Source organism: Sipha flava, unplaced genomic scaffold (assembly GCF_003268045.1).
Source record: "Sipha flava isolate LNK unplaced genomic scaffold, YSA_version1 215_pilon_pilon, whole genome shotgun sequence".
Taxonomy (NCBI): domain Eukaryota; kingdom Metazoa; phylum Arthropoda; class Insecta; order Hemiptera; family Aphididae; genus Sipha; species Sipha flava.
This window is the reverse complement of record NW_020272834.1, coordinates 129,221-148,850: the sequence shown is the minus strand read 5'-3', so window position 1 is coordinate 148,850 and position 19,630 is coordinate 129,221. Positions and strand designations below refer to the sequence as shown.

At 27.6% G+C, this 19,630-nt stretch overlaps 1 protein-coding gene across 1 annotated transcript in view; it reads right to left on the bottom strand.

Moving 5' to 3' along the window:
* LOC112682931 (lachesin-like) overlaps positions 1-19,630 on the bottom strand; it is a 228,650-nt gene that overhangs the window by 113,878 nt on the left and 95,142 nt on the right. The window contains exon 3 of the mRNA XM_025553715.1: positions 8,862-9,069. Coding sequence (XP_025409500.1) covers positions 8,862-9,069 — 208 coding nt within the window. The remainder of the gene's footprint in view (positions 1-8,861; positions 9,070-19,630) is intronic.

Sequence of the window (19,630 nt, the reverse complement as noted above, 5' to 3'; positions counted from 1 at the left end):
AATAAGAACAAAAAGGGCAACTAAAAAAAAATCCATTGTGTCTGTGCACGATTATAACAGGTATAACAAGTACAGTTAAATTTTACGTTTATAGTTATTTATCATAGATCAAAGGAAACAAAAATTTTTTTCCTTCCTCTTATCGTAATTACTTTATTCATCGAGTTCATGTTTTTAATTACAAAATAATTTATTATTTTATAATTACAATTGTTTTTATTCAAACCGTTTATATTACTGTAATCAAATCATCGTTTAAAATTGTAAAAAATTAAATATAAAATGATTACTACGAAAACGTTCTATTTTATCTAAAACAAATGATTTATGTTTGTATTGATTTATTTCTTACTGATAGTTGAATGTTCTTTTCTGGTAGAGGTGCCATGTGTAAAATTATAGTATTGTTCGTTCCAGAACGATCTATTAGTTTTTATATTCAACGTATGAAATATAAAGAATGTATGTATCGCCATGATGAAAAAAGTTACTAAAAGCTCAATGATGTCTTCATTATTTTTTTTAACGGTTACTATATTTGTGCGCCCGGTACTTTTCATGCTTACACTGAAGAACAAAACAAATAGCTCTTTCATCCTAAACAAATAAAACGGTTTACCAATAACTAATGAAAAATGAAACGTCTTGTAAAAGTAATCAGGTTCGGAGAACTAGTTCTAACCATTAGTTCGAACTATAGGGATTGTTTTTTCCAAATCTTTTTTTGTCGATCATTAACATCCATTAATAATAATGAATTATATGATATTAATACAAATATACATAATAAATATGATATTTATGTTTCATTATAATGATTTTGCGATCGTCGTCAGGTCGTTTCAATAGCAAAATTTGCTGCACAGGTATTATTCAGTTAACCATTCGTTTGTGCAACCAGTTGTACGTCGCGTATTGCAAGATGGGTACGCCGTGGGTACGGGTGACAGATCTTGAAGTACTGGATGACCGCATGAGCTTTAAATGTGATTATTATTTTTTTTTCAAAATTCTTTTTAAATCCATCTCTCTACGGGGTCGGTTCACACCTGTTTGCGTTCCCGTTCCGATTCCCGTGGCGACGTTTCGATTAACGATTTTTTTTTTTTTTTTATATTATTCGATTATCCCTCAAAAGAACGTATTTTTGTATTTTTATCTCTTCCATACTGGAATGATGAGCTGTTTGAAATAACACGATGACCGATAGCTCAAGTCCTATCGAATTCGAATCCGAAATTTTCGTTAGTAATTTCCATCAAATATCCCGCTGTTGTAACCCTCGATTATTTCCAGGGGTTACTACGTTATCTTTTGGTCTGTTTCGTAATAATGATTTAAACCAAACAGTTCTAGTTCTTTACGTACGTTTTAAAATAAATTAACACAACACATACTTATGAAAATGTATTAATACGTCTTTATTGAGATTAAATAATACGGACTGTACCCGACCGAGTATACAACTCGACTGTCATCGTTGTTTTGCAAACACTAATATAGCTATTGCCGAGCTACGCTGTCGCTGACGCGACATATAATAATATTCGCGACGCGTGGAGGGTTCACAACACCACATTGGTTAAAGTTCATGGATTTGATATTCCGAATGTTAACTGTTAGCTTAACCCTTTACAGCTATGAATTATAGAACGACAATACATAGTTGTATTTTTTCAATCCAACTAGGCATCAAAAACTTCACTCGAATCGCTCACAATGTATGAACTTGTTAAGGACTCAATCGTTTAGTGATCGTCATTAACGTTTTGTTTCCATTCTCGCTTGCGTTAGTCACGCGTATACGACGTAATGTTTTAGTTTATAAAGAAACAAATTCAACGGTAAAAATAACGCTATGTTCCCATTATTTTGACGATACTCATCATTGTCATTTCGATATCCAATCATTTCACAGATAATTTCGGTCGGTTCGTCAAAGTAAAAATTAGTGCGTCTTCCAACGTCTAGTCTGCATGTGTCCAACCTATTTTTACGTTTTTACGTGTCCTTTGTCTCAAAACTTGTTACTGATATGTGATACCTCCGGGAGACCTTTGTATCATGCTTGTTTTGGCTGTACAAATGTATAATAAATTCTAAACGCTTTGACTTAAATGTTACAGTACAGATTATTATTTTTATAATTCAAAAATTATTCAATAAATCGTTTTGATAGAATTTCATGGTGTATCTCATTTCGATTTAAATTCTTTATTTGCCATCGGAAAGTATTCCATAAATTGTATTTAACTGTGTGTACATTATATTATAACAAATACATAGAATATCTAGAGAATATCTATTATTAATCGACTGATATATAGTTCAGAAAATAGTGCTATAACAGTTTCGAAATGCGTTCCATATTTGCATACATTATTCAATCATTATTAAAAACATTTAAAACCTGCAGGGATGCAAGCGATTTATTAAAACAAAAAAAAAAAAAATCTCCTTATACATTTTTTCATAAACTAAAATTGTATGTGATTCATATAAACATGGCATTTTCATTCTTTTAGTGAACATAAATACTGATCAAATAATTAGTTAATAATATTTTATTTATTGAATTAATTTTTTAATTTAATATCGTGACTAAACTCAGATTACGTTATTTCGATTAAGTATAAATGAAAAAAAAGAAATAAACAAAATCATTAGGTTGTACTTATATATGAAAAGATTTCAGACGTTATTTCGATACCATTTCTAGTTATATCAATTTTGTAATTCTAGAAATTGACCTCAGTGGTATTCTCTGTCCCTAAACGTTAAGGTAAGTTATTGCTGATCATATTCGACCCACATCAAAATACCCTCTAGTTGAGATTCATTCCATTATAATTATAATGCTCCGTTGAACTGCTTGATTCAGTATACAATCCGGTTTTATTACATTTTCTTAATTAGTTAATATATCGATAGTTGTTTTTGAAATTTCCAACAGTTTTTTACATTTTAAGACGTGTAATGTCAACCTATAAATTAATTTACTATCATAAAATAATACATGCCAAATAGTAGTACAAACTTTATTTTTCAATGGTATATTTATCGTTATATTCTTAAAAATATTTTTCATATTTTGATAATATATAAATAACTGGTAAATAAAAATTAAAATTAAAGATTAAAAACAACAAAATAAAAATTAGGAAAACCAAACTGGTCGATAATTTAAAAGAAGATTAAAATTAAAAAATGTAAAGGGAACATATAAACATTATTTTCATTTGGATAAAAATGAATTTTTCAATATTATGTCTAATTTAATTAATGATTTGTGTAATATGATAGAAAAATTAATAAACCTTAGCATAAATCATATAACCTCAAACCAAGTGCATAATATGTACACTGACTAAATTAATTGAATTGATATCAACCGTTGTAGCCAGTATGAAATTAATTGAATATGGTTACTGAATTTGAATTGTTAAAAACGAATATGAATGGAAATTATCATCGAATTAATCCACAAAAAATTTAATTTAATTTTAAATTTTAAATCATTATATGTGAATAGCAGTATTTAACGCAATTTATTTTAGATAGAAATATTAAGAAATTCCGAGAATGCTCGATAAATAATAATTCAGTATACTGAATAGTAAAGGACATTATGTATTATATCAAAGAAATTATTTCATATTTTTAACGTTAATTTTTAAAAGTTAGCGATCAACGAATAGTATTATTTTTATTTTTTTTCTGTTTTCATATTAATACATTCGGAAACGTATACGATTCATACTTCACGAGGAAATTATTTCGATTCATCATACTAATGTCTCATTAGGTAGCTGGTGTAGTCAATTTTGCATAACTATGGCATGGACTTCAAAGAATTTGTAGTGTGCTTGAATAACGCACATCACTTTGAATTTTATATAGATTTATTTTTGAGTAGAAAAGAAACCTTAGGTATTCCCATAAAAATTTTTCGTGGAGAATAATACTAGGCATGATCTGTCTGTATATATAAAACAGTAAGCTGATTGACTGCTATCAATGCACAGCTCAAACCATTGGACGGATCTGGCTGAAATTTGGCATACAGATAGCTATTATGATGTAGACGTGCGCTAAGAAAGGATTTTTCGAAATTTTGAATTTAAAGGGTTGAAATCGGTTTAATATTTTTTGACCAGGTCGATAACTGCGCTATTGAAAATGAATTATATTAAATAAAACTATTAAAAAATCATTAAAAAAATATTAAAAATTATTTAAAAACTATTCATTTTATTTTTGGTAGTAAATGACGGGTATTGCATAAATATTAAACAAAAAGATCCCGCTACAGGTGCTAAAACAAATTAGAATGTTAGTTCAAAAAATTATTATGTATATCGGTTGATGATTAGACGCGATCAGGACTAAGTTATTTTACGATGCATAAGCTTTGTCAACAATTCATGGTTGAAATATATATAAAGATAGATAGCGAACGATTTCGATACTTCGATTTCGATTCAATCAAAAAAAGTTGCGTGCAAAAGATTCTCAAAACAATTGTTAGATATTGGAGATGGGAAAGTTACTACAGATGAAACGGGATGTATACAATTACCGAACGATTTCTGCACAATCATTTATTCGCAAGATGCTCTCATTGACTATATATGTCCCAGTGTACACAGACAATACACAAATCATGAGTGGCTGGCAGAAAGAGCAATTTTAGTAGCAAAAAATGTGGAGGTCAACGAACTGAATCTCAAGATACAAAATTTGTTACCAGAAAACTTGGTGTCATACAAATCTAGATACAGTTTGCGATACTCCTTCAGAGTCATTTAAAGTTGTAATACATGCAGATAAAAAACCACCAGAAGAACATAGAGGCAGGTATAATGCACCAACGGCAAATGAAGTTGCTTTAGTGTTAGTAGATCAGCAGTTTGATCGAAGAGACATCATTCTCGAAAACCGAAGTAACTCACTTCACCGTATCAGTGAGATACATCGAGCATACGACGCACTGCAGTATCCTTTAATGTTTTGTTTGGGGGATGATGGGTATGCAATCAATATACCACAACGCGATCCAAAAACCAAGTTACCACTTAAAAAAACTGTCTCTGCATCAAGTTTTTACTCATATAGAATAATGGTCGAAGAAGGGGAAGACAACTATTTAGTTAATTATCGTTCTCTTTTTAGTCAATATTTGGTAGATGAATACGCCAAAATTGAAACTGAAAGACTAAATTACATCAAAAACAACCAAGCCAAATTGCGTGCAGATAGTTATATTCATTTAAAATATTCGGAGAAGTGAGATGCTATATGTATTCAACAGAATACCAAACTGTAGAGAGGTTCAGGTAGTTGTAAGCCATAACTTATCGAATAGGTTATGATAATAACTAAATTAATATGTATAAAATATTATTTCAAAAATCTTAATTAATTTAAATTTCAATAGATTTAACAAAATTTAATCTTGGCAGGTTACATACATTTATATACTTAAACCCAGCAACGACGGGTAATTCAGCTAGTGAAAATATAATATTTTCGTTTTGTTAACTTAAGTTATATTAGTTTTAATAAAATCGTTTTGTTTTCAATATAATTTTATCATTTAACGTCCAAAAATCCTCCGGTGGAATTCGAAGCCTACACAAATATTCAAGTTTTAGTCTACAATAAAAAATATTTCATTTTTTATTTTTACTTCATGGAATATCTTTTTATATTACATAGTAAAAATGTTTACTTCGATAAACTAAATTTTATTATTTTATTCAATATAGTAAGAATACAAAGAACATTCATGGTCACACATATATGAGCACATGCTTATTGTACCAAAGATAGTTATAATTGTAAGTAGCAACATTTATTAAGTATAGATTTTGAATTGTAAAAACTTAAAAAATTACTTGTACGTAATCTTATGTTCATCAGTTACATTATGTGAATAAATTATACACAAATAAATTTCAAAAGTATTTAAAGAAAAATAAAGGTAGTAAAACACTTTTTAAACCATAATGGGTAAATTCGAAATTCACTACATTTACATAATCATAACAATATGGCCATATTGTTTTAACATCGTGATAAAAGGAAAATTAAACGATTAAGTTGTTTTTCTGTAATCATCAAAATTTTTTCACTTGGGTTTTAATAAATTCGTTTTCAGTACTTTCTTCTTTTTTTATTAAGCTAAATGGAAAAATAAAACGTAAATAATTTATTACAGTTAATAACGTTACTTATAATAGTATATTACTCATTTACCGTCTAAATTTTAATTGGTTCTTAATATTTATGTTATCTTTTGTTTTATAATAATGAACTTTATTACCATAATATTTTTTCCTATACTGAATTAACATTATCGTGTTTTTCCCAAAACATTTAATAATTTTTCACATTTAAAAAATTGATCATGGACACATATTCTAGATGCAAAATATTCCGTTATAGATGAATTTATATATTTATTTAAAAGGCTAAAATATATTTTCGAAAAAGTTTTTTTTTAGCAATATGGAACATTGCTATGTATTGATATAAATTATATATTACAGTTATATACTTTAATATATGTGTTTTTCTCCGATAATTTTAATATCTATTGTTAGTTAATTACTTAACACAAACTAAAAATAAAAACAGTGAAATATAGATCCAAAAGTTCAAATCATATACAAAAAAATTTTACTACTTTGTTTGAGAATTGTAATGACGTTGATTATTTTAAACACGTATTATTGCCATTAAGAATTATAAATGGTTAAAGAATAATATTAAAAATTCTCAAATATAATTAAAATATAATAAAATTGTGTTAAAATAATGAAGTAAAAAATTAGGCTATTCGAAATGTGTGGTTAATTTAATTATTTTACTGTTTGCATAAAAATTATCATATTTTGTACTTAAAAAATTCAATTTAAACGATTTTAATTTAATTAATTTTTTAAGACTGTTATTTTTTAATTTCACCCATTTTTTTTTCTTTTTTATGATGAGTAAATAATTAATCATTATTTTTAAGGCAATATAAAATAAAATTAAATGTGTTAAATGTATTTCATTTTGAAGCTTAAGTCTAGAAAAAGTCATCCATTGTTGGAAATTCAAGACTCGGTGTAGTGAGTGACCATCTGAAACATAATCGCACGGAACTTTGTTTATTTAATATAACATTTTAAATTAAAAAATTCTGTTCTTATTAATATTGGTGGGGTTGACTTTTTTCCAAAGTTGAATTCTATAAAACCACCACCTCATAATATTTTGTATGAAAATTAAGTTTTGCATGGTGATCATTCAAAAATAACCATTAACCATAATTAGGGATACTATGATAATTATTGAATAATTAATCAAGGTATGTACGCATTGTTGATAAAATATTAATTTTTTTAATAAATTATTAATTAGTTGTTAACTTATAATATATTTTCAATTTCTTAATTTATACATGGTGCATATATTTATTAATATCAAACTATATATTGTACTATCATGAAGTTTAGATGACAACCTAGTCATTAAAGCTTTTATATTAACAACAATTATTAATTTTACTTTCTATTAAATTTCAATATTTTTGTTATGTACTGTAATTATTTGTATTATAATTATGTTCTTATTAGTTTTTTTCTAAAACATACTAATAATAATATCAATTCATAATTTATCATGATTTGCTATCAATACTAATTAATTAATGAGTTCTAAAAAGTATGTTGTGATTATTTTTGTTATTATATTATTCATGTTTTAAATAAACCTCCGTTAGTTATTGTTATGACATATTCTTAACTACCAAATCTACAATCTGAGCATTTTCAAAAAAAAAAAATTAATTTGTCATCATATAATTTTTTGTTAAAACAATTATTATACCCGCAAAAGGAAAGTATCACTAATATGTTACATTAGAATTCCGTAGTTAAAAGTATTACGTTTATTTATAAATAAATCTGCGGGTGAAAAATTGTTTAACTTAATTCATTATTTTTTTTGTATTTTAGAGAAATAAAGTAGAGTCATCGGATTACATTCGAATGCGCGATCCATCCAAGAGCTCTTGTGTATTTTTAGTGGGATTTTTTTTTTTTATATTTATATAACTACTATTTTCGGTCAAACGCCGCTGAATGATATAATGAAAACTATAAAGGAAAAAATGGAAGGATTTTCTGTTCTAAAATATTATAAGCGGCTTTGCTGAACAGAGTTTTGATGGGGGGGGGGGGGAAAATTAGACCTGAATTTTAAGCTGGTTCTAGGTGTGGGGATTTTTTAATTAAATTTAATATCTCCTTCCTGCCGCAACTTTCATCACCAAGAATATATATATATATATATATATATATATATATATATATATAAGTAATATGTATACGTGGGCAGGTATGACTCAAACTCGCGGAGGAAACGTTAAATTGTTACGAGTGCGCTGGATAACGATGATGAAATTTTAAAACGCATTCTGAGATCTTTTGTGAATAATAATCATAATGATAGTAATAATAATTATAATTTAATACTCAAGTGAAATAATAATCCTGAAATTCACTGCTCCGTCAATGAATTAGAATGTACTATGATCATATAGATAAATTATATATTATATAATAGGCAGAAAAAAAGTCCATAGAGTTGATTTCGTTTGCAATTCGTTATGGGGTACAAATATTTTTCTTACACCACCCCGGACACCAAGCCGATTTTTAAGTAGTTTGTTCATAGTTTTGTCAAAAAAAATAAGTAAAGTTTAATTTTTAACAAAACATTTCGATGTGACGCCTGAAAGTGTTATACATAAGCTACCGATTGTCGCTGTCATAATCCGTCACGAATTCGAAACAATCGCTTGCACTTACCAACCACTCGCAGGTAACCGATCTGACTGATCATGGGGTCAGTATTCACTTGGCACATGTAGACGCCCTTGTCCGACGGCCTCACGCCATTTATGTGCAACGACCACGTCTTCTGGCCATCGTGTGACATGGTAAACCTTGGCATTCGGGCAATCACGTGTTTGTGCACCGCGAGTATCATCTTACGGTCAATGTGAATCCAGGCGACCTGCAAAATGACAAAAAGTCACGTTTTACGGTGGACACTACACGGATGACGTTCGAAATATTGTAAGATATATTCCATGCGTGGAGAAACGAGAACTGTAATGATCAATCGAAAACTGATCAAGTACGTGAATCAAAAACCAAGCAAAAGGTTCGAGGTGAGACTGGTAACATGATAAAGGTAGCTTTATAGCAACGAAATACGGTACAGGCCGAAAGGGATTGTTTGAGATGATCGGACAAAACTTGAGAAGTTGAAAACGTAATAACAAAAATTATAGTAGACGATATATGAACATACGAAAAAATATCTAGTAGACATGGTTAAAACTGGTAGGTTGTGAACAACTATAATATCCACAGAATATATTATCCGAAATATTTCCGTAACTGCGTTATAATATAGTATGTCATCGTTTTATTTGCATAGGAGAGACTACACCTATATTAGGATCAAGGTTTTACTCTACTTAAGACTCGTTCCCTTTTTTGTACAGGTTATTATATATGCAAACATATTATTCATGATAAAAGTTTCATTTCGAGTAAATAAAACATTGTTACGATTAAATCATGTTACGTGCTATCCTGACCCTGAAAATACTAACATTATCAATACTCAAAATTATTTCATATTTCATATACTGAAGGTAATATTTTGAAGTTCACTTAAAGATGTAGACAAATCACTATAAATACTATACAGGATGTGTTACGATGTAAGTAAAATTTTATTTTTGTCTGTGTGGTTATATTAAAAATGATTACAAATTCATAGAACATTTTGTATATTGACTGTACAAGACATATCTGTAACGTAATAACGTAATTATTTATTATAATAAAATCTATAGCAAATGTATAGAGATAAAAAAAACTACTTTTGGGAACATTTTGAGAAAAATTAATTTTGTTGAGGTTTAGCCTTTCTTTGAAAGTCTATTTGAACGGTCATGTAAAATATAAAATATCTATAATACAATATACTGTGTTATTATTACGCACTTTGAACTTGAAGTATGAAAACTCGAGGAAGTTCATTTCGGGCGCGCAAAAAGTGTTTGTTTAATATTCATTTTTTTTTTTAATTTCCCAGATGTTAGTAATCTTATATAAAGGTACGATTCTTTGTAATAAATAAAATATAATTTTAAGTATACCTTAGAGATAATTTGTTTCTTACCGAAATGATGCTGTTGTTGCTATTGCACTCTCTCTTTCTCTCTTCCCTTTTCCCTCTTTTTTTATTTTTTTTTATTAGCTAGCTGAAACCTCCTGCCTGCGGCAATTTAATTTGCACACCTCACCTTTTCTCTACTTCTTAAAAAAAAATGTTTCTCTATCTTTTAATTGATTATGTTCACGGCTAGTAATAGCGAAGTAAAAAAGCAAGAGAATGTCGGATAATTACTTTTATTAACGAAGCAGTCTCTTGTGTAAAAAAAAAAACCGTCTCCCTATAATTTTTAATTTTTATTAAAAATAAAAACCCAAGGAGGAATAAAGAAATCTGTTGGGTAAAGTGATGGTTTTATTTATTTATTTTAATAATATGCATACCAGCCACCGGGTGAATGCATTTTCTTCGATGATATAATTTAAACAATATTATTATTTTTATTATTTTCCTAAAAACCTACCACATAAATATCTATATATAAGATATGTGTATATCCATTTCTTTAAAAAATAATGAATATAATTCTTTATTAATCTAGATAGTATATTATTCTCAAAATTAAAAAAGGTATTTTGTTATATTTAAACCAGTTATTGATTATATTTTATGATTATTTTGATAACTTAATGCGTCATATAAATCTAATACTACAAATTCGTACATAAAAATCTATTTATAAAAATAAAACTCCTTCACACCTTCCAGATTTTCTCTTTTCGCTCATCTATGGTCGGTTGGTTACCAATCATTCGATTTAATTCTTATCTTCCGCTCTCAAATCCCTCTAATAATTTCCTCCATACTTGTTTTGGCTTTCTAATATAAATATAAATTGTTTCCTCCTCAAATTTAATTAACTACGATTTATTTATTTATAATAAATTTACTATAATGTTTTTTTTTAATTTTTTTTTTTTTATACAAAACCACATAATATTAAATTAAAAATTTTATATGTACAATATTAAATTGTTAAATAAAATATTTTTAATACATGTCACGAAACTGTTTTAACGCGTTACAGGATTTGTACGGCGTATCTAAATAATCATGGTAATATGCTGTGCAAAAATACATAAATATGGTGTATGACAAAAGTCACTACGACAGTTTCGTAATAAGGAAATATCGAAACATTATCTTCATGATATGAAGACATTATATGAATCTAGAACAAAATATCCTGTACTAAAATATCCAAGTCAAAACATCCAAGGTTAAAATATCCAACGGATAAAATATCCAGGGATAAAATAACCAATATATACGACAAAATATCCAAATGAAAAAATAATAAAAATCTGTATATCTGTACATAATTTTTTTATTTTTTTATTTATTTTTTATTTAGATACATTGTTCATTTTTGAATCAAAATTAACATTTTTTAATATTTTATAATTTAGTAATAAAATAATAATAGCAAAAATAAAACTATGTTACGTTGTAACGCACTACATAAAACTGAATATATAATTATTATATAACATAACATTTTATTTTTATTATTATTATTTTATAACTGTATTATAGAGTATTATTAATGTTAAATGTTATTAAAATCTGATCTAAAAATGGACAATAATGTATATAAATAAAAAAAAATATATATACAGGTATTAATAATACAAATTTTTATAATTTTTTTTTTTATTTGGATATTTTGTCCTATGTATTGGTTATTTTATTCCTGAATATTTTATAACAAGATATTTTGTGCCAATACCCTGTATTCTTCATATTTAATTGATCCTCGTACAGATCATACCAATACGATGAAATTGTACGAATAATATTCCGTTATGATATGTGTGTCATAGTATAATCCCGTTTATATTTTTCGAAAATTCTCAACGTACCGTATTTATAAGAACACGACAACGAACGTAGTATTAAATTGGTTGTCTTAAAATCTCTTTCGTCACGCGTTGCACTATGCCGGAATTAAACGCGAATTAATAATGTGACTTTACAATAATTCAACAGAAAACCAAATTACATATTTGAGCACTGTCATGAAACTTTATTAAGTGAACGTTAATAACACTACGTGTCGCGAATGGTATTTGAACCGTAGTAAAAGTTGCCTGCCATCATACAACTACGTTTTGCGTGACTTTTATCTTTCCAACCATCTACTCATATCTGTTAGCATTAACATATCCTTCGGTGTCATTCCGAACGCAAACGGTTCTTCTACACTTCATATTTTACAAGAACGGCTAACCATGCGATGTTACCGTACTATCGTAGTAATTTTTCATTAATCATTGAATTACGATTTCCACACATATTTTCTGTACATTGAAACTGTAAAAAAATCTATAAATCCGCAGCAGATACTTTAAGAATCACTGTTATTCATTCGTTTTGGTTTTGAAAACTTGAAAAAAAAAAAAATGTTTTTTTTTTACCGTAATCCGCGTTTATTTCATAATGAGGTCGTGAAATTTTTTATTTTCTTTAATCGTTTTCATTGTTAGTCATATTCCTTTAATCGCGTATCGTTCTAAATTAATTATAATACTATATTTTGAATAGGGATCAGTATATTATAATATTGTTCTCGTTATTTTGTTACCAATTACAGTGTCGATATCTATACCCGTATGATGTATACTAGGGTATAGTTTTAACGTAGAACCGAACGGTTTAATGAAAAATGTGTGATCTCCGGACTTAAACGCAAAGGGAGATATGAATTCATATACATTAATCTTAATGATGAATTTATTCTCAAACGCTGAAAGTTAATAACGAATTATCGGGACACGATCAACAAGGAATTATACTCACGATCCGCTAGAAAGATAATTAAGATAATTTTATTTTGCTCGATCAATCAATAGTTTATAAATAATTGTTTGTTCGTCAGAATTTATAAATTACCCAGTGATATAATGCTCAAGTCCATTCCGTCTATGCCCAGTAAACTGGTAGTAGTTCACAATATGTTTATTTTATAATTATAATATTATATATTATATAAGTATTGCACACTGTAACTGTGATTATATTGACCTATCTATCTGTTGTCAAACACGACGACTACAATTCTACTGGAAGCAAACGTCCGTGGTTGATCTATTTTAATACAATTCCGACTTAGGAGTCTCGACTGCTTTGGTGATATTATTTGATACACAGAAAAAAAAAACTTTCTCAAATACCTTATTTATCGACCGACACAATATGGCACAAGTGAAGATATAAAAATGTATATCTACATATAATAGGTATTTTTAATAACTATCGATTTATCGTATTATTCAATATTCAAATATTTTTTTCGAATAAAAAAAATGAATCCATGTTTTCACAAGGTATATGTTGAATTGTGTATGATACAAAAATGTAAATATTTTATTTTGATAAACAAACATTTTTCACTTAAATCATTAATTCATATGGAAAAAACAAGTATTTCAATCGATTATTTTGATAACATATTGTTGTAATCTCAATCACATTGAATGATAAGCATAATCATTAAAATTATATAATAAATTTCAAACTGTATTCAAAACCATATTTAATTAGGTCAGTGTACTGCATAAACATAAAGTAAATGGAAATTTAAAACAGATAGTTGCAAAAAAGTGGAATATCATATACAGTGGAACCTCAATAGGTTGAAAGTCAAGGGAAATACAATTTTTTTCAACTTATCAAAGTTTTTGACATACTAAGGTTTTCGAGTTATCTAGGTTTTAGGAAGAAAATTCGACCTAAAGAGTTTTTTTTAAATGTATTATCGTTTTTATTAATATTACATATAAATGTGTATTATTATTATAACAATACTATTAAAAAAATAAGATAAAAATTATAAAACTGTACCTGAAATAATTTGATCTTACTGTGAGTTAGGTTCTTAGGACATGATATTATCAATAATATTTACTACTACATTTAGAGCAGAATACACTTTATCATCCACAATACTAGATTATTCGGTGAATGTCCTTAGCAATGTGAGAGCAGCTTTTGCTTCCTTCACTGAAACATGTACTGGCTCAGATGATTCTTCGTAGACATTATTAATATCTGTAATGCCATGAACGGGTCACTTATGTCGTCGTCTGTCTGAATATCAGAAACGACAACACCTTTATCGAATTCAACAAAATTTTAAAATGGTTCTTCTGTAATTTCATAATGACTTATTATCAGGGCCCATTCTCTATCTGTGACGATATTTTCGATAACATGTATCAGTGTGCCGTCTTCCTTAGCCCCAAGTAAAAATGTACACGATCTAAAGCAGTTCATAATTGTTGTTATTGTCACGTTTCTCCACGCTAAACAAACAATTCGCATAGCTTGAAGAATATCGATTGAAGTGAATGTTTCGTCATCCATATCATTTATAATTGTCCTTACTACTGCCTTACCATTTTGAACGTTTTTATAATTCCTTGGTCCAAAGATTGCGATTTCGAAGTGGTATTTGGTGGCAGATATTTTAATTTTATAGCTTCACAGTTCAGTATAATATTGTGAGTTAGGAAATTATCTATAAACAATAACATTTTGGGTTCTTGTGTTTTCATTTGATTATAAATTCGTAATAGCCATTCTGCAAAGAGTTCATTAGTCATCCATGCTTTTTTATTCACTGTATATTCAAATAGAAAAGATTTGACACCAATAAAACACTTCGGTTTTTTCGATTTTCTTATTAATAAAAGTTTCAGTTTATCCGTACCAGTCATATATACAACCAGTAATAGTGTGAGTTCTTCCTTGATATGTTTACTACTACTATATTTCTCATTATTAAATGCTAGAGTTTTATCTGGCATACATTTATAAAAAAGTGTACTTTCATCTGCATTGAATATATCGCAGGGTTTATATCCTTCCAGTAGCTCACTGAAATTTATTTTTCATTCATTTACAACGTCATCACTGACAGCTGCATTTTTACCGCATACTTTTCTAAAAGCAATATCGAGCTGTTTTTAAAAATTTTTAAGCCAACCATTTTTAGCTTAGAATTTTTTGTGGCCTAACGATTTTGCGAAATTTTATTTTTTTTTATTTTAGAATAGTACCCCTGATACTGACAATAGCATCTCTACATTGCTTAAACCGCTTAACTACAAATTCTTCTACTTTTGAAAATTCAGGGCCTCTTTTTCTCTTCCGATCTATTGAAAGGTTCAAATAATTTTTTTTTTACATTTTTTTATTATTATTTTATTAATAATAAAAGTTTTCAAATTACGAGGCATTTTCGTATTCAGATCATCAGACCACTTAACAGCACACGTGTAACCGATCAGTCGCAACTGACAATAACGAATATAGTGATAATAAACCCAATGAAAGGAAAAATTGCGAAACACAATAAAAGCGATCAGTTTAAATTATCGGCACGCACAAGCCGATTCGATAATATGTAATCGTCATTATCCATCTATATTCGGAATACGGAATACTCGTATTCGGGTTATCTATAATTTTTCTTTCGAGTAAATGAGGTTTTCTCAAAAGAACGACATTTATTTCTACTTATCAAAGTTTTCAACTTATCGAAGTTTCACTGTATTTATGAATCACATTCTTTGTATACTTTTAATACTTAGAAATTTCAGAACAACAATATTAAATTATACGAACTATAAAAAAAAAAAAATCTTATACAGCTGTTTCCCATCACTTTGTATTATTGAACACCAAACAATGTTTATATTCAATAGTTATTTGTCATACTATAATATCGCTGACCAGTAAATTTTCTTCATGTCAGAATCATCGGATTTAAACTGTAACTATGGTGAATAATTCAAACGACTAGGTTTGCGTTATTCTTTGCCCTATTTTCAAATTCGGTAATAGCTGTGCATGAACTATATTATTGGACTAAAGTTACTAAACTATACCGTGTGTGCTATGTTATATATATATAATACGGTTAAATTATTGTTGAGCCCAACATTAAACGATATAAGATCTAGCGACTGGGACATGAGAAAAAAAGACGTAGGTAAAGACGCCGTGTATGAACGGATGACTTATTTATTAATTAATGTTAAAAATAATTATTATTCATCGTACGTTTTACTACACAATTTTCAAATAATAATTATCCATTTGGTCGTTGTATGCACGCTAATTGAAACGATAGTTGTTCAAGAAATATTATCGGAAAGCATCGAAAGAGTTGATTGCATAAAAGAGGTAAAGGAAAAAGGAGTAATTGTTTATAATACAAGTGGCAGTTTTTCAAAATTTTCCGAATAACAACAGTGAATAAATATAATTTAATTCCGAAATTGGTGAAAACAAATGATCTGTATTTACGGCAGTTATATTTTCGGCAGACTCATTTTGTGATTGTACTACGTTTCTCTTTACTTTTCGGTCTTGTCTGGTCGGGACAATTCTGTACCGAATAAAATGTATTTCCAAAACCATCAGAGATTCAATCAATGCCGCATTATAACCTAATACAATAGCCGGCGTCTATTTTCGTTTATTTTAATAGGTGTACCGTAATTCAATTAAAATGGTATATACATCCGGATAGCACTGAAACAAACTTTTGAAGATCAAAATAAATACTATATTGATTTACACATTTCCATGGTAACGAAAAATAATATTGATAACCCTGCAAAAAGCATAGCGCAATATTATATTCATGAGATATTCCTCAGACATACGAAATACACTGTGGATATATTTACACAATATGTAAAGCATATTATTATGATTAAAATACCTGAATTTGGTTTTTTTTATTAATATATTACTATTACATCCATAAAAATGATTTATAGTATATAAATTATAAACGCAGAAAATAAAAATAAAAAAAGAAACACAGTGAATAATCACGTGGGTATCGTACATTTTTTACCTGTTGAGGTTTGTCTACACATCCAACGGATCCTCAAGCCCATTAACGCCGACTCAATTGAGCCACCGACGATAAGGGTGACAATTTCCGTTACCAGAACACAGCACCCGAAACAAATAATACTACGCGTACGCACCGGTGTACTATACTTTAAGACATTTTACAGAATTTACAGTGGGAGTAACACCGAATTGGTTCTCGTTTGAAAAAAGTATTTCATTAGGTATAGCCGAATTAGTTCCCGTTTAAAATATGTAATTTATTAGGGATAGCCGAATTAGTTCACGTTTGTGTACAGGTAAAATAGTGTAAATTTTAATTTTTAACACAATTTACCTACACTATTAAAAATTAAAATCCAGCGAGCTAGTGCATAGAGAAAAAAAAACAAAATTTTAAAAGCTATATGTATGACATATTATATAATTATTACATCGATAAGATAAAGTATATAGATATAATACACTATAGATTACTAGAGACTAACAAATTATCGATAATAAGATAACGATTGAAACTTTAAACAGCATTCAGGCACTAAATTATATTAAATTTCAAAATAATAATCAAAGGAAACTTACTAGCAAACAGGAAAGAAGTAACAACTATTTGGAAAATTGTACGACTGACTACATTAATAACAAGATTACAAGAATTAAATATTTAAAGAAAGTTAGCTTCAAATTTACAAATCAATTATTTTTAATTGTATTTATTACATTTTATAATTTGTAATTAAAGTGATGACGATTTAAAATTATAGATATTTTATCATTTTTTTTTTTTTTAACACACATTAAAGCACATTTTTAACCAAGCTTACTTTAAAGTTGACAGTCCTAAGCCTGTTTAATAATCTGTAAAATTGAGAAAGAAAATGTGCGTAATTAAACGGAAACCAATTCGGCTATATCTAATAAAATACCTTTTTCAAACGGGTGCCAAATCGGCTATACCTAATTAAATACCTTTTTCAGACGGGAACCAATTCGGCATATGGGTTTGGAGCTCGAGAACCAATTCGATACTAGCCTTTACAGTATCCATAAAGAATAATCAGATAAATAAATAGTTCATTCATCGGTACTTCAATAATATTGACATATCTATTATGTTGATACTATACACACAATTATACGTGATTTGTGATGTGTCGTGGGTAAATATTTTGGGTATTTACCCATAAATATATTTACCTACCAAAATGTTGTGTACATATTTTTTCATTTTAAGCTGGTCAAATTGTATATATCTACTTTCTACTGATAGGTATTGATATCATTATCATATATATTTTATAGTTGTAAGTTTATGACTTATGAAGTAATAACAAATTGTTGTTTAATTTTAAATAATACTATATTCTTCATAGTTTTGTTATTCATGTAGTATAAAACTGATATTTTTTTTATTATTTTTTTTTTTTATGAGATCTCAATAAAAAATTAAATACTAAATGTTACGTATAAGGTTGTTAAGGTTTTAATATTTTTTAGTATCTAGAAATATTTAAAAAAAAAAAAAGATATCTGATTATAATAACTATGTTTCTTTATGTTTCATAAGAATAATATTTGTTTTTGATCATTTATATTTTAATTTTAATTTTTAGTAAAAAATTTTAATTAATTAATTTTAATTTTTTTTAATTTTTAATAAAATTTTAAAGCCTTTAGTTTATTGCAGATTATGGAAAAAATACACTGAATATTATGTTAATATATATATATATATATATATATATATATTTAAAATTAAAGGTCTAATTGGGTTAGTCACTATAGTTATAGTTATACAAAATAATTTTTATTAAATAAATTACATTTTAAAATTTGAAACAATTGGGTTATTTGTTAAATTCTTAAATTTATTTGTTTCCCTATTAAAAGTGGTATTGGTTTCAAAGTGAATAAATTTAACAAAAACTTATAAAAAATAATTTATAATCAAATATAATTTAAATATAAAATATAATGAAATATTATTTATTTACTCTGATTATCAGTCTTGGAAAAACATACAAAAGTCCGGAAACAATCATAAAAAAGTATTGTGATATCCATGAATTGATTTTAGCATTGAAAATACATGTATTCAATTTACCGGATAAATACCCGATAGATACCCAATGAATACCTGGTATTTACCTGAAATCATATTTACCCATCACCATGAGTAATATCTTATGTGCGTTTCAACAACCATCAACGATAAATTCATCGTCTATCATTGACTATAAATTATTCATATTGTAGTTATTGTCCTAGTAGGATATATTTACCATTTCATCATCATCGTTCGTAATCAAAATTCTAATCAATAGTGGGTGACATTTAGTATTCATAATAAAATATTTTTCCTTAAATTATTCGGTTCCGAACAATGAGAGAATAAGTGAAAAGAATGATCTATTATTTTCCATTTTTCAGAAATCTTTAATTTTTTTTTTTTTAACCGCTATCATCCCGAAAATCACTTGATTCGAGATAAGGTATAAGAAAATGTATACAAAAG